The 16,986-nt window shown below is 41.1% G+C and overlaps 1 protein-coding gene across 1 annotated transcript in view; it reads left to right on the top strand.

The window, feature by feature from the left end:
- The window catches only part of LOC306982970 (putative flavin-containing monoamine oxidase A), a 100,647-nt gene extending 87,199 nt beyond the window's left edge, over positions 1 to 13,448 (top strand). Inside the window, exons 10-12 of the mRNA XM_079582612.1 lie at positions 1,062 to 1,148; positions 4,963 to 5,063; positions 13,105 to 13,448. Coding sequence (XP_079438738.1) covers positions 1,062 to 1,148; positions 4,963 to 5,063; positions 13,105 to 13,423 — 507 coding nt within the window. The 3' untranslated portion in view covers positions 13,424 to 13,448. The remainder of the gene's footprint in view (positions 1 to 1,061; positions 1,149 to 4,962; positions 5,064 to 13,104) is intronic.
- The last annotated feature ends 3,538 nt before the right edge of the window (positions 13,449 to 16,986 follow it).

Below are 16,986 nucleotides of genomic sequence, written 5' to 3'. Positions count from 1 at the left end.
TATACGTAGAGGTATAGCTCATCACTGGAGTGTCCAATTTTCAAGCAGCCAATTATTTTGTCAGAGAATGTGCCTCTAATGATAAACCATCAGATCAGTATCACAGAAGCCCATACTCAATGTTTTTTCGTACAAAAGAAAACAAACATCAAGTTGACCTGTCTGTCCAACCAACTCCAGTTGTGCGTAGTGCAAGCAACATGCTGTGGCCTTTTTTAGAAAAAAATGTTAGAAGTCACTACAGGTAAAAAAAAAAAATGTAAAAGATGCACGTCAAGTTCCTGAATTTTGCACATTGCCATAAAGATCACAGAGAAGAGGATTTTTGGATTTACTCCCTTGTCTGTCGTTCTGTTTTATGGTTCTCTCCACTGGTCATACCTCACTGTGAATCTACAATACAACCTTCGGCCAGTACTAACCACGAGGCTGACTAAGTAACTGCTATTGTGAGTGTGGAGTGATGACACCGGTTACCAGGGTTACATTGACATTGAGGATGGGTCAAATGCAGAGAACACATTTCTCTACAGAGATGAATAAAGTATAACTTAACATCAGAGCACGCTCGGCGACAGCAGAAGTCGGGTTGAGCCTGACTCTTGGGCCATTATTACAGTCTTTCACTAGGTTCGATCAATGAGCTGAAGTAAAGCTGATTATATATAGTCCCACTCGCTGAACAAAAATATACAGTTATTATTGTGCACTTTTGATACAGCGACGTGCGCGTGGCTGAACCCAAAGAACAAGAGCAGACAGAGCATAAAGTTAATTTAAGTGTTGTGTCAGGGGCGTCTGCCTGATAATCAAGATCAACTTTAACATTAACGGTGTGATAGCGTTCTTGGAAATATACGTGGATCTATTACGCAGGGTGGACTCCTTGGTGCACTGGAGACAAAGGCAGGTCCGCAGAACAATCTCCTCCAGTTGTGAACAGCAAAAACGCATGTACATGCGCGTACATGAATTATGTGTTTATTATTAAAATTGGATGACTGGCATATGTGGCCTCAAATATGCTGCTCATTGTGACATTGTGCTTTTGTGTTCTGCAGACAGCAGAGAGAAGAAAAGCAGTGGTTTCCAGCTTGGTGCAATACCTAGGACCTGAAGCTGAGTCTTTTATCCACTACGAAGACAAAGTGAGTAAAAACAGTGTACATGGTTTGAGGCTATTGTACTTAAATCTGAGAGAATACAGTTTGAACACAAAAGCAACTAGGACTTATATAAACTTTACTTTTTACACTTTGCTTGGAGCATGCATAACTTCTAAAAAAATCTAAAAATGACAGGACTGTGGGGGCTACATCGGCTCAGATTCACCATCCATCCTTGTCAATACCTATACGAAAATATTTGTTAACAAAAACAAACCTAAAATTGGCTTTCAGGGAAATACAAAAACTGCACATGACAGTGTGTTTACTCTTGTGACAACAGCACACAATGTGGACTATTCCACATAGTGGCTTTACAATCCACCTGTTTCACATTTCCATATGACTTTATAAACTTTATAAAAGAATACACTGTGAATTTCTAGTAGAAAACTCCTCTGTATCTGCTGTATCTGTGGGCTTACCTTGTCCCCATCCAATTTAATTTTGCACACAAAAGCACATTAGACATAACCAGGTCAGACTCATTTTTAATCAGAATGTCTACATGTGTTCCCCATTGCTCTGAATTGTAATATAATTTCTCCCTAATGCTCACGAATGCAGTTAGATTGTAATGTTTCCTTCACTGATATGCAGCAAACACGGCCCAGGGCAATCTTTCCAGGCATCTTACCTGAACATACCAGATTGGAAAGGCTGTTTGGGGACTCAAATCATAAATCTGCTTGTTTTATGTTGCACTAATGTATGCCATATATCAAGCGCTACAAACAACAGTGTCACTGAAGGACAGACAGACAAAACTCTTTCTTTTCCTCTTTTAGCGCATTCTGGATTACAAATCAGAGATCGAATAATGGAGGAATGGTGCGAGTCACACAAAGGGCTAAAGTTGAGATTTGTCCTCTGCATTTGACCCATCCCTCGATGCTGCTGGGGAAACCTGTAAGGAGTAGTAAAAGAGAGGATCCCATAAAAGAAATGATCTTTGATCCAAAAGCAGTCAGAGAGGAGGTCTCAGTCACTGTTCACGAGGTTGAGCAGGTATCTGGGAATTCATTTTGATTTCCGTGGGTTAATCATGTAGATAATGTTTGTGCCAATATAATATGACACCTTTTTTTTTTAGAAGGTGAAGGCAGCTGCATGATATACTAGAGTGTACATTTTACCCAAAATAATTACAAGTCATCTGATCCAGTGGTCCGTTGTAGATGTTGTTAAAACAAAATGTTGATAAAAAAATATATATATATACATTTATTTTATACTTTTTGATTGTAAAGCCTTGCAATCAATGACTGTAGCTCACATTAACTTGGCGAGAAAAAAACGGAATTTGAAATGCTTTTATTTGGTCCACAGTTTGTCATGGTACCTTGAAGTCAACATAACTTTAAAAGACCATGACCGGTTTAAGCCAACCCTGAAAGCACACTATGTGACTGGTTACAACAACGGCATCAGATAAATGTATCACGGCAAAGTAAACTCTTACATCACTGCTGCAGGACAGCTACTTTCCTATATTGTGGTTCATTGGGAGACATATTCCTGCTTCTTCAGTATGCCTGTTGGAATCTGTGATAGGAAGTGTTCCGCTATGTTTGTGTTGTCCATATGCACCTTCACAACTTTCACCACCAAGCATAACTATAGTTAGCCTCTCATGTTTTTTAATCCTATTTCAAACTGTGTCTCTCCAATCCATGCTCCTCTATTGGCGATAAGGCAAGGCAATTTTGTTCACATGGCACATTTCATATAAAATAAAGACAACTGCATTTTTTCAGATTTTAAATACATATTGTTAAATCAACATTCAAAAATCAATACAATGAAATGCATTATGAGAAAGCAAAATGAACAAAACAAACAAAGACAAATTGTAAACGCCCCCCCCCCCTAAAACTGCATACTGCATCCTGTGTAAGATTGTTCTTGGTATAACGGATGATTGCACCTTCATTACTGAGCAATGGCACCACCTCCACCTTCCTCCAGGCAGGCTTCCCGAGGTCTAGGGAATTATGCTAATGTATTCTATTTGTTTTTATGCTTTCCATCGAAGACAGTTTAAAGGAATGAGCTGCTATATTTGGAAATGAAATCCCGGGCCGTGGCAGTGTAAAAAAAATACACAGATGTCCATTAGCGGCACAATGCAATCCAATGTCACCCTTTTGTCCCCCTCTCATGGCATAGTCTCATATTCTAAAACAGTAAAAGTCTGTTTTGTTGCCTGTTCAAGACTTCTACATATGAAGGCCTGTTGACAATGGAGTCTGTTTAAAGACCAAGTATGACCATGAGCGAGGCTGAATAATATTTCAGTTACAGGTTGCCCCAGTGGCATGGAAGGATGGGTCAAATGCAGAGGACACATGCCCTACGTTAACAATAGAGTAAACAAACGAACATGATGCATTTTGAAATGACGGTTCTTAGTTGAAGTAGTAGAGTAGACAACTCCAAGTTTGGAGGTGCCCAAAACACAATGACCTTCCACACAAATGACATGAAGTGCACTGGTCTACTCGGGTTAATGAGTAGTCAAGTTGGATGAAGTGTTGTAGGGATGGGTACCGTTCATTTTTTTTCGATACCAAGTACTTTAACGATACCTGCTTTTCGGTTCTGGTGCCTTAACGGTACTTTTTCCGATACCTATGTTATTTTAATTCAATAAAAATAACGTGTATTTAAAAAGTATAGTTCAGGAAAAAATCCTAAAACGGCACAGCAGAAGCTACACAGGAGCAGCAGCGTCGCCTGTGACTTCGTGTTTTGAGCACAATTTCCACTTAAGCAGTAATAAAAAGAAAGAAAGGACGTTATTACCTCTTAAGCTGCAGAGACAGGACAGATCCACATCAGGACATGGTTTTCTTTCAGCTAAACTTTTCTAAACTCACTGCGCTGTTCGACGAAGCGAAAGCAACTTCACACGTCAAAGATCCTTACATGGTGTGAGCGCTCACTCTGCCACTGACAATTTACCAAAACTGGACCAACAATGTCTAATACAGAGTGAGCGCTCACTTTCAACAAACAACAAACAATCTTTGATATTCCTGTCGCTGCAGCTGCTGTAAAGTTGTAAACAAGAGCACGTAAGCTCAGCCTCCGGGTCTGTCGCTAAAGGTAAAGACGTCTTTCTTGTTGTCACTGCTCTTTTTTGCTTTTCAATTTGACTAAAAGCTCAAGTTTCTTATTGAGTCCTGGTTTAGTCCTGGTTCATAACTGATTTTGTTTAGCTCTGGGTTTTACAACCGGTGTAGTCCACGTCCTGCTCAGTCCTGCTCAGTCCTGCTCAGTCCTGACGCAGACCGCGGCTCTGCCATCTCTATTACAGAAGTTTAGCAAGTTATAGCTTTGCTTCGCTATAAGTTAGGCTACATCTATGAAATATATCTTTGCTTCGCTCCATTTGCGCTGAAGCTGCTCAGTCCCTGCACACGTTCATGTTGCTTTTTTAAGACTCGCAGAGGGTCATATATTGACGTTTGGAGAGAAAAAGAACCGGAAGTTGGCACCGAAAGAATTAAAAATTTTCGATACCGCCTCCGGTTCCAAGTAGGAACCGTTTAACGTTGCCCATCCCTAGTGTCTTGCCCAAGAACACAATGGTACAATGCTGGATTCATCCACCAACCTTTCCAACCCCACACTCAGCCACTTCCACCTCACATCGCACAGTGGCTTGTAAACATGCTTTATATTTAAAATTGTATGATTCAAAATAATGTTCGATTAGAGCTTCAATTATTGACTATTTCTGCTGAGCAAAAAGTCAAATCAATCAATCTGAACATCTCCCTTGTTGTTTCAGGACTGGGCCCAGGAGGAGTACAGTGGGGGCTGCCCTGTGAATGTCATGGCCCCTGGTCTGCTCATGTACTACCATCCCAGTCTGAGGACGCCCTGTGGCAGGTACTAGAAACTTAAGTCACACTATAATAAGGCAGACCTATAAAACATTGTGTGGGTAGTGAGGGGAATGAGAAGCGTCTGCGGTGCTCTGGTGCCTCTGGTTTAACAGTGAGGGAAACGCTCACGCAAAGGAGAGGGAGCGGGGCAGCCAGGGTTTCTGTAAAGTTTAACCTACCAGAAACCTTAAAAAAAAACAATTGATCCTGGAGTGTTATGTGGCCACTGTGATGGAAAGTAAATGTGCCATGCCTACATGTATACAGCTGCTTTTAGTAAAAGGTCAAATTGGCAACTGGTTTATGTATTTTTGATTTATTTTACTTTTATGATGTATCCATTGTAGAGATCACTAGGTTGATAAACTTTACTGTATGGATAAATCTGACATAAATTCATTATTACCAGAAATTAAGTTACATTAAAGGGACTAGATAGAAGTTGTTATCCTCACTACTGCCACCTCAGGTATTACTCGTAACTGCAGTTTCTATATTAAGCTTGTCCCTGACGGCACTTCGGGCCCGAAGTAACAACGTTTTGAGTGACAGTGCAGGATTTTAGAGGCAGTTGTGGTGAATAGGCCTTGACTCATGTTACACATTAGGACATTGCTGGAGCAAGTAGAGGGAGGAAAATACATAATTTCTATTCTTTTTTAAGGTTTGATTCCAGGCTAAAATCACCTCCATAGTGATTATGATTATGATTTGGCATTTCTTCAATAAATACATGTAAATTTATGTTAAGTGACACTGACCGCTCAAGTGTGACATGTGCTTGGGATGTGAGTGTGTTACAGAGCGGTGATGGGCTCTGATTTAGAAAACAAAGCCTCACACATAACCCCTGTTCTTCCCCCATAATGCACCCTGCTACAGCACAGATCCAGGCCTGCTGATGCTTCCTCTTCTGAACCTCCACTGTACTGTTCTGACACTGAGCCTTCAGCTCAGTGATCAGAGATCTTCTCACAACTCCAAGTCTGAATCTACTGTCACTCAAAATGTTCTTATTTTCATTTAACCCTAAGTTTAACATATATATATATATACATGTTGTTATTAGTTGTTGTTGGTAAACATTTTCTTGGGGGTTATTATTAGAAAGCTCTGAGTGTCCTGTGCAGGACAACACGATTTAGATGAACTGGATGTAAACAGCCTGACTTAAGACATAAGAACAATGTCTACTAGAGAGGACATACATGCATGGCCTCGGAGGATTTGTATTTTTTTTCTTCACATAAAAAGTTCCATAATGCGGATAACAGTGTGGCTCAGATTATATCTCTTTCATCCTATAACTGGAAGATTGCACAGTCCTCATTTGTTAATCTTTTTTGTTCTTTGTGCAGATTATAGCCGTAAATATTGGTCCAGCTAACACAAATGACACATAGTTTTATGTGGACTCTGTCAGGACTCAGCTCTGTGGATGCGTGTTTAGCCACGCTTCAGAGAAGGTCTCACCAATTTTCTTCCGTGCCAAATATGAATATAGTAATGGAACCACAAAATTAATTCTACACTTTTTTGAGAAATATAGCAGAATTTAAGATTTCATCCGAACCCTAAACAAAATAAATGAAATGGAAGAAAATAGGCGAAACAAATGATTGTTGCAATACTCAAACATATCTTGTTAGTAAATGTTGGAGAGGCAGTGAGTGCTCTTTATCAATGAAAAGGTGCTCTGCTGAGTTGTTAACCTGGTATGCCTCGCTATAGCAGCCGGTGCCTACAGATTATTGACATGGCTAAGTGAAGTGATTATGCCTTTGACTGGTCCGTGTTAGTCCGGCAGTAAAGAAATGGGCTAGCCTCCACATAATCCATTTCTGACGTCCTGCTTCGTACACCGTACACCGAGCTGAGCCGCGGAGGTAGTGCACGATTTCCATAATGGCATTAAGTCCACGGGGAGCCAGGAGGAGGGAAGCTGGCTCATTGCATAACGTGACTTAACCAGGAGCGCTAAAACCCCCACGCACTATACACGTCCAAACATCATAGAGAAAATGGATTCAAGAGGACACAGCGACCTTGACACGGATCCAGCACCCGGAATAAGGTCTCGCTCCCCTGCACAAATACCATAGTGCTTCTTAAAGTAATGGTAGAGGGAGACGGCCATTTGGTGAGTGTAGATACAATAGTTCAGTACTTCAGGAAATCTTGCTACTTTATGAAGAAAAACAAAAGATTAAAAATGTATGTTGAGGTGTCTTGGAAGGCTGGTTGTGTAGAGACAAATACAGAAGAAAGAAAAAGACTGGAAGTTTGAAACCTTGCATTACAGAATGATAAAGATAACTGGAAGTACAAAGAAGGTTTGGCAGTGGTGGTTTGGCCATTTGATCACAATTCATTCTGCTTTTGTGTTTCTGGAATTCTCACTTCTTGCATTGACATTTGAGACCTACAAATGTGTTTTTCTGAAACACTGAAGAGGCACCGAGAGCCCCCCACACCTGAAGCACAGTGGAGGCAGCACAAGAGGCGCTGCAGGAAACACAAAACGGAGAAGCTGGAGGGGATGGTGAGAGACTGTTGTGGAGCTGAGGGAGCTGCGGAGGAGGAAAAGGAAGGAGGAGGTGGAGGAGCTGACCAGTGCAGGACACCACACTCTGAAACAGGGGCAAACCCAGTCGTTAGTCCACCATTTCAGAGGAACATTGAAGGCAGCCAGCCAGGTTTACTATGTGTGCTATGGTTTTCCTCCAAAAACATTCTGGTCTGTTTGGCTCACAATGGCGGCACGCTCAGTCGAAGCGGCTCAGGACTAACCCAACACCTGAATGCAATTTTGTTTTGTTTGTACATTTGTACAATGACATATAAAGTTTTTTTTATTTTATTTACTTACTTCTACTTTTGCAAAACCAAAACAGCAGACAGCTACTTCTGCTTTGAAGACACATATGCGAACTTGGTCAAATTTGCCATGAAGAGTTTTAGCCAATATAGATACATGAAGCATTTCCCCCCTCAGCGAGGCCACGCCCCCTTCTATGACGCGATGCCGTCTTAGGATTTCAACACATAACAAGAAACTGATTCAAGTTTCCTCTTAATACTTTACTATGTTGACATAGAGCCATACCAATGTGAGGTGAGTGTTTGCTCCTCCTCCAACACATTGTTCCAAACGTGATGCCATATAGCAACATGTCAGACTGTGTTTGCCTCCATTACAATAAAGTGCCTCTAAAGACAAAAAAAATCACCTTCCATTGTGGTCCCCCATTATCTCCTTCCGTTCTCACATGGTGAACATCAAAAAGCAGGAACACTGGATATTTTTTTATACTGATCTTTCTGTGCTTTTTACATTCAAGTAATTATATCGGAGGTTTCGCATCAGTGAATGCTAGTTTTCTCATCAAACTTGAGGAACTCAATTTACGACAACCAAAAAGAAACTTGGGTCAGGCAAAGAGATGGACAAAATGACAATGCTTGTGGAACTATGAATAATTTGACCTCCTGTGGGCCTCTGTTTTACCACTCAAATAAATCATGGACCTTCAACGCCACATTGAGAAAGCAAAAACAAAAGATTTCTTAATTAGTTAATGAACAAGCTGTTGTAGCCTTGGGCTAGTTTCCATCCGTTGTCACCCGTGCGCACTCTCAAACACCCTGACCTATTGTACATGTTTTTAGTGGTAGGGGAAACCGGAAACCTAAGCAGACACGGGGAGAACATGCAGACTTCACCCAGAAAGGCCCCGTCCAGGTGGGAATCGAACCCGGACCTTCTAGCAGTGAAGCACGAGCGCTAACCGCTGTGCGACCGTTAGGACAAAAACAAAACAGGATTGGCAAGTTCTGTAACAGGGGATTTTGACATATATTAGGCTAAAGTGTCACAGAAAATTGTATTTGTAGTCATGTAGCATATAGCAGAGATTGTTTTTTTAATTTATTAGTTAACTTATTCATATTATTATCTCAACAGAAACAAACAAACAAAAGAAAGAAATGCCCTGATAAAGAGGGGCTGAGGCAAGTTAAATCAATTTCCCTTAAAATATATGACCTCACATAAACAACTATTGGAGAATGGTTAAATAAAAGCACACGCTAATGTGCCAAGTCTTGCAATTTAAGTGTTCAATTTCGATTTTCCGACAGCGCAGTTTGTAAGATAAAATAGAATTTCACTGTTTTCAGAATGGGGAAAATCATTTGTAGTAGTAGTCAGAAAAAAGAATAGGATAGTGTGCAAACAATAATGTTTAATAAAAAAAATAGTGGTATCTTTTGAACTATGAATAATAAAATCTTTAAAAGGGATTCAAGCGTGGGATTGGCATTGGTCTAATCTTTTCAACTGCGACTATTGTCATTTTAAAATCAAAGAAAAATAACTTCATGCCTTAGATCATATCATGCTAGAAAAACATTTAAAAATCTGCTAATGTCAACAAACCAACAAACCATGGGCTCAAAACTTTATAATTGTTACCAGATAATATAACTCAAGTAAAAGAAAATGTAAGGTGTGATGAAAAAGACACCTTTCTCTGACAATGTAACTCATAAATTGTGGTTCCAGATCCAGCTGCATTTCTATTCTGTTCTTGCCGTTACCCCATGTTATGCGAAAGCCCCTCATTTCAACGGTGACCTTGGGAGAACCATAAAGAATCGACAGCTCCAGCGTCCTAACGTCCGCTGTGGGTCCAACATGGCTAGATTATGTGTTTCTGCATAACACTCTTCAAAAGCTGCCCGTGGACACCGCACAACGCCCTGGCACAGTGGGGAATAGCGCTGCAGCGTTGATCTTTGACAGAGCACGAGGTCTCACTCTGTCGGAGTCCCAGGTGGTAATGAGGAGATCACAGAGAGAGAGAGAGACTGACAATGTTGCTTTTCAGATTCTGGAAAATGTCAAATTGAGGCAGGCTACTGCGGCCAAAGCTGACGACCAAACAAGATGGTTGACTTGATCAAGCACAGAGCGATTTGTCCATTTTGTTTGTTTGTGAGGAGCCCATGGAATGCTAAACTTATAGAACATTTAATCATTAGTGGAAGTATTCTTGTACCTTCTATCTTAAATAAAAGGGAATGTTTAAAATCAGCTGTTAGATAAATGTAGTATTTTCTTCCGAACTAAATGTAATAATATGATCAAGATGTGTTTGAGAAAAGAAAAAAAGCTTTAACAGAAGGAGCTGGCCATTGTGTTTCCTATAAGCTGCTTTAGAACTTGAGAATGAGAAACCAATTAGGCCCGAATCACTGCACAAAGACAGGAATGAAGAGCATCCGGTCATGCACCAGTCCTGTTTCATGAATTCCCTTTTTATTGTGCCTTGTACCTCCAAAGAAACATTTTAATCATGCAACATGCAGCGACACAGCTTTTTGGTCTGTTCATGTCTGGATGTTCTGGTGTTCGGGTGGGATTACACTTGACATCTGCACCGTGCCGTGTCCTGGCTCGTTTGAGGAACAGTGTGGATGCCCCGAATGGCCCGCACACATGCACTTGCACAAGCGGACACAGCCCGATTACATCATCATGAGGTGTTGTTTGTTCACGTTTATGAGCCCTCATTCTTGAGATGCGTTTCTTAATATAGTTTGATCCACTTTTGTCAACATTTTACAGCAGCTTAACACATTGAGTGCCGCGCTGTTTTTGGGATTTAGCTGTAGGGTGCCAACAATCCAGACCATTTTTCATGATTTTTGTAGCACCACAGCATATTCTATATTATAGCTATTGAAACAGTATATGTGTTTGAAAGAGGAGACTCTAAGCTCTCTGTAGGTGAAAACAGTTTCGTTCTACGTGCCTCGGTTCCTGAGAAATCTTAGCTAAACAGCAGCTATTTTTGATCAAAATCACAGGTTTTTTTTTTTCTAGAAACTTAGATATGGTGTGTTTTATGAAACTGTCTCCCTCATGTCACTCTCTTCAGTGGGCTGTGATTGAAAACAGGGGCTTCAGAAAAGAACATCGACAATTGAGAATGTTTGGGAGTGAGTTTCACGTTGTTTTAAGTGAAAATAGAGCTGAAATATTGTGAAAAAATTATGTTGCGAGGATGCGGTGCTGGCCCGTGGTAAACTGCGCTCGTGTCTGAAGCAAGGTTTCTTTTAGATCATACAAAACTGCCGGCTCGTTGACCGCATTGGTCTGTGATTATGAGGCCGACTGATAAAAAATAGCGATCTGAGGAGCGATCTGTAGCGCAGGGTGTGGAGATGGTTGTTCTGTGCAGGAGATCCCCTCTGCTCCCTCTTCCACCTCTCTGACACGTGCTGCTGCAGGACGGCTGGGCGGAGCATCGAAAACACACAATGAAATAACGAGCGGCGTGGTCATTTCTGCTGCGGTGTGATTAAATGCCCAGATGAAACGTCCTGATTGTGACTTTTCACAAGTTGTTGATCTTCATATATATTTCAGTTCTGTTCATCACAGAGCTTCCAAAACCACACATAATAAACAAAACAAAAAATGAACACACAATAACAGTAGGCAGCCATTATAAATAGAGCTGTGTGAGTCCCTGTAAGGCACCTGTCGCTTTAAACGCCTTTCCTACACCGCACATGAACATGCACCACATCACAAGAGGAAAAATAGTGATCAAAATGCACATGCAGAATGGATCTGTCAGCTGTGTCTTCACAGCAAGAAGGTCCCGGGTTCAATTCCCATTTGAACGGGGCCTTTCTGTGTGGAGTTTGCATGTTCCCGGGTACGCTGGTTTCTCCTACCACTAAAAACATGTACACTAGGTGAATCCACCAGCCATGTGATTCTGACTATCAGCCTGGCTCCACATCTGGAGATGGGTCCCTGGTTAGTGGTTGGTAAGGTGAGCAAGCTAGTCTCTTCAAGCACAACAAGGGAAACAAAATCGACTTGACTGTTTACATGAACACTATTGTGTTCCTCCCTCAGTCCAAGCAAAACATTTAGGACACCTCTATTTCAGACAAAAATAATGCCATATAGAGTTTTTTTTGCCCTTCAAAGAAGGCCAAATCAGTATTGTTTTCTTATTATTAACCAGGAGCTACAGTGCACTCTCCAAATGCCCTTTTAGATTGACTTCAAGGATTTATTTTAACATTGAAATCCCTGGAGAGGTCAACCAAGTGTGCACTCAGTCATTGTCTGCCTGCTCCATTATCAACAGTCACTGTAGATCACTGTGAGATGACAGATTAAAAAGTACACGCGTGATAGGACTGTTTAAGTTGGAAGTCAATTGGACATGCGGGAAGTAATAAATTGCTGAAGACGGGTCGGCAAATGAGTTTAGAGAGGCTGCAGCACTTTGTTGTGCCTAATCTTATTAAGCTGATGTGAGACACATTGGGGGGGAAAAAAAGTGGGGATCGAAAAGAACCCCTGTAGTTGGAAAAGGGAAATGTGAAACTAAAATATCTGGTCTTTTTGAACAAAATGGACATTGCTCCAAGAGTCAGTAAACACCGCTACTAGAGGAAACACGTGTGTCCGGATTGGTTTACAATGTCACGTGATTGTTGCAAAAGCTAACCACTGTTTATGACATTGGGTACGAGTGTTCTGTTTACAGTTCTCTCAAATGGAAATAAGTGGGACGTATTTACAGTGGATTAATAAGAAGAAAGTGTTTGAGTGCTGCCCTGAGACAGCGCAGAGGAGAAGTAACCTGAAAGTGTGTTATGATTTAGTGCTGTTTGGCCTGGACTATGCGAGGCTTGCCATGGCCGGTATTTAGTTGTTTATCTCGCTGTAATGATAGGGTAGTGACTGAGAGATGGGAGCTATGGCTATGCTATTTTCTGTGTTTTTTCTGGTGTGTTATATACGGCTGGACTTTGTGTGCTCATTTGGGGTGAGTAAAATATCCACGCTTCTCCAGTGCATCCAAAATCAGTTTCAAAGTTCAAACATTCTTGATTTGCTGTGACTGGGGTCTGTCATGTCTTTTTGCTGCCCACATAACACAGTTTGAATGCGAGTGCGACTGAGAGCCTACACAGACCTTTTGGGTCTATATTTAAAGTTCTGTTCTCTTCAGGATCCACTGGGCTGGCACGGAGACGGCGACCCGCTGGTGTGGCTACATGAGCGGGGCGGTGCAGTCCGGACAGAGAGCCGCCCTGGAAGTCCTACATGAGCTCTGCCCCTCCGTCCTGACCGAGGTGGAGACAGAGGAGGTGAAGAGCAGCTATTCTGTCAAGAGCCCTCTGCAGCCGAGCACTACGGCCAAACGCACTCTTCTGGGGGTCCAAACTGTGGTGGGAGCAGCCTTGGTTTCAAGTGCTGCACTTCTCATCAGCCAGCGTCCTGAAATTCTGGACAAAGTCAAGCTGTATTTTACAAATTTGTTTTCTTAGAGAGAACTTATGATGAGCTTGTGATTGACCGTAGCTTTTTTTTATGAATTCAACTTAGCTGTATGCCAAGTGGGCAGTTAATCTTAGTGAGGCTAAATCGTCGACTGGACTGGGTTTGATAGAATTGAGGACGCTTTGCCTCTATTCACAGAAGCTTCTTCCTAGCTCTTGTGGTCAGAATGTGACACTGCACCCTTATACAAGACCAACCAAAACTGCCAACACCCACTTATTTAAGTTGTTTTACATTATCACTCAAAAAGTCTTTGTTCTGCTCTGCTGCTGAGCCAATAGGCCCAGACAACCCATTAGGGAGGGTAGTTCACCGGATCTCTATGGGCCAGTTGTTCAAAGGTAATCTGATAGGTTTTTGGTTATCGGACTGGATCAAATCATGAAAATGGGTTGTTCAAAAGGGAAAGAAGGATTCTGAAATCTGATTAGATAATGTGATCCAATCCTTGTTTTAATTTGGGTCAAACCTTTACTTCAAAACATCAATTTGTGTTTATACTATTATTCATATTTTGCAATTGATTTGTTCAACTGTAAACATAGGCTACCAATTAAGCCTTTCAGTATAGTTTAGAAAAATAAAGTAATCTTGTCTTGCCATGAAATAAACCCCCAACAGATCATTTGAATAACTAACAGAAATAATGTATTCAGTATTTCTGTATTCATCACTGTATATTGATTTCAACAACTGTATCCTACACGTCCAGTCAGTCGACATAAAAAACACTTGGACCCCATGTTGGCTCTTCCACCTGTGATTCTTTACATTGTGATATGTTGTTCCATTTGGAGCACTGGTGATCTGGATTAGGTCATCTTTAAAACTGTGTATCTGGATCAGGGTGATCCAATGCAATGTTGCTTTGAAAAACCGACATAAAAGTAAGACAGATTACCTAATCCTGGATAGCAAATAATGGGATATCCAAATCCATTTTAATCCAGATAACATTTTTTGAACAACTGGCCCAAGGTTATAGACAGGGAACAAGGTGTGCCTCAGTCCCCCACCCCTGTTGAGACTGGGTTTTGGTTGTTTCATAACTCCTTAACTCAAAAGTGTGGTTAGTGGTGTTCAGATGGACTGTGGACCAATGCTGTTTTCCCTGCGATTTTATACATTTAGCCTCACTATTATGAATACTTCCTGGATAAATGAGAACCTTCACAACCAGACCTGAAGTTAAGGTGGTAGTGATTATGCATTTGTGCCTCAGGTCAGTTTCGTCAGAAGTGGTGTAAGAAAATGTCTCAGATATAATACATTTTTCACTGACGCGTTGATTTTTTAGATTGTACAATTTTGTCCAACTCATGAAAGACTACGGTGTTCACGGATGAGCCAAAGAGAATAGGAATGATCCTGTAAAAACAGCAATAAAATAATAAAATGTAATTATTGAGCCATTTGTCTGTATCTTTTTGCTTTTTACAACTACTGTGATAAGTTAGTCATAATCCACCATTATGGCAGAAATAAAAGAAATACAGCACTAAACAATGAATAGAACCAGTCCACCAATCAGAGGCAGGGACTGCAACGTCAGGGTTTATGTAAGGAGGGGTTTGTGTCTATGGCTTAAATGATGAGTATAAATCTAATGGTCGAGTGGTTGGTAGGGGAATACCCTGGTCGTGAGAGCGGTTGGTGTGACCAAAACGAGGCAAACAGTTAAAAAGATTCACAATTTATTAAAAAATGTAAATAAAATTTGACAAGGTAAAAACCTGCAGAAGAAGTTTAAAATAGCTAGTTTAAAAAAGGCATGGGCACTATTAAAAAGCTAAACTAAAAAGGAGAGTCCCGGAGCGTCCCGTCCAGGTCGGGTCCGCCAACGAAGCCTGTACTCAGAGCAGAACAGAACAGCCAGCACGGAGAGTCTCAAAGGCACTGAATGCACTCGGCACTTACGCACCAGGCAGGGCTTCTCCAGCCTGTCGCTGCGTCTTCAGGTCCTGCTTTAAAGGAATAGGCCACCGTTTTTACATACTGAGATATGTTCTTACCTAACCTCAGACCAGTTAATATATCCCCGTCTGGTCTTTGTCCGTGCGCTCTGTCACGCAAACGGAGCACATACGCAGCCTCTCCCACATGTCACATAGCTCCAAAAAAGCTCACGATAGAAGCTACCAAGCTCTTCCACGTGTTCCCTATTTAAATAAAGTTACGTGAAGTGTTTTCATGCGAAGTATATTTACACAGAAATGTAACATGTCGATTTTATAAGCAGATAAAAAGGGGTACTATATTGTGAGGCGTAATGATACGAGGAGCACAACGTCCGCGCAGTAGCTCCTAAAGACTTCCCCCGCTCACTTCCGTCAATAACCTTTAGGAGTTACAAACAAGATTATTGCAGCACTACAGTTACACTTCCTCAAGATAAATAGTCAACCGGTCACACTTCACGTAACACATTTCCATCTCCACTAGGCGCTAAAGTCAACCCGGAAAAAAAATTAGCCACCCACTGGGGTCAAGGTGGGTACGGTGCCTCGCCCGAGGTCAGAATGGGATAGAACATCAGCTCTTTGGGCCCATTATGGATTTATTGCCATAATGTTCAGTGCAGTCCTGTGAGGCTACTCCTGTTGGGATATTGGGCTATACAAAACCATTGATGGATGGATGGATGGATGGATGGATGGATGGATGGATGGATGGATGGATGGATTGATAAGGTCAAGATTATTCTCAGAAGTCGATATGTAGGATTTTATTTTTGAAGTGAAAAATACACTGCCCTTTCTGCTGTATGACAGACTAATAATATTATGACAAAATTGGCGATCAGGTTCACGGCCGACTTGGCTGCTGTGTGCGTCCCGCTCCATTAAAGGCTAAATGGTGCAGTCTATCGGGATGAAAGCGCTGTTCTGTAATACGCCGACAAACACGTCTAAGTGAGCCGCGCCGGTTTGATGAGCCTTGAGACACGGGTAACAGCAGTCACCTTCAGTGCTTTACACAGCCATTATGCTTTCAGTTATTTATAAGGGAAAGGTTTAATAGACTGACATTTTGAGATGCAACATTTTTTCCTGGGACACACTGAAATCACTTAAAACACTAAACATGAATACGATATGTCATAATATTACTCAAAAACACAATAAATAATGGATAAACCAAAACAATGCATTCAGAAAACTGTATCAAGCATCTCAGCATTAACCATAGCAAAACTGTCCAGTGTTTCCTCTGGAAATAATAGACAATCAAATGTATTTATATTATTGTATTTAAAATATGTATATGTATTTAAAACAATGTTATTTTAGGCAGATAACATATTACATCTGATAGTGTCTATCTTTCCTCTGAAGTGGTCTGCAAACACCTCACAGAGAGTGTCTGTGGGGTTTAAAGGACGTTTGTTAAAATCAGGGTTTAAAACATTTTCTATTGTTGAGAATAGGACTTTTGGTATTTTTTTATGATCTAAGATTATTGTGGAAAACAATGTATTTCTTGCGTTTCTTATAGCTGTATTGTAGATCTTTTGTTGGGCACAGAATATTTCAGAATTTATTGTTATGTC

Source organism: Gobius niger (assembly GCF_951799975.1).
Source record: "Gobius niger genome assembly, chromosome: 2".
Lineage (NCBI taxonomy): Eukaryota > Metazoa > Chordata > Actinopteri > Gobiiformes > Gobiidae > Gobius > Gobius niger.
Note: the sequence above shows the minus strand (reverse complement) of the source record. Positions and strands in the feature narration are given on the sequence as shown.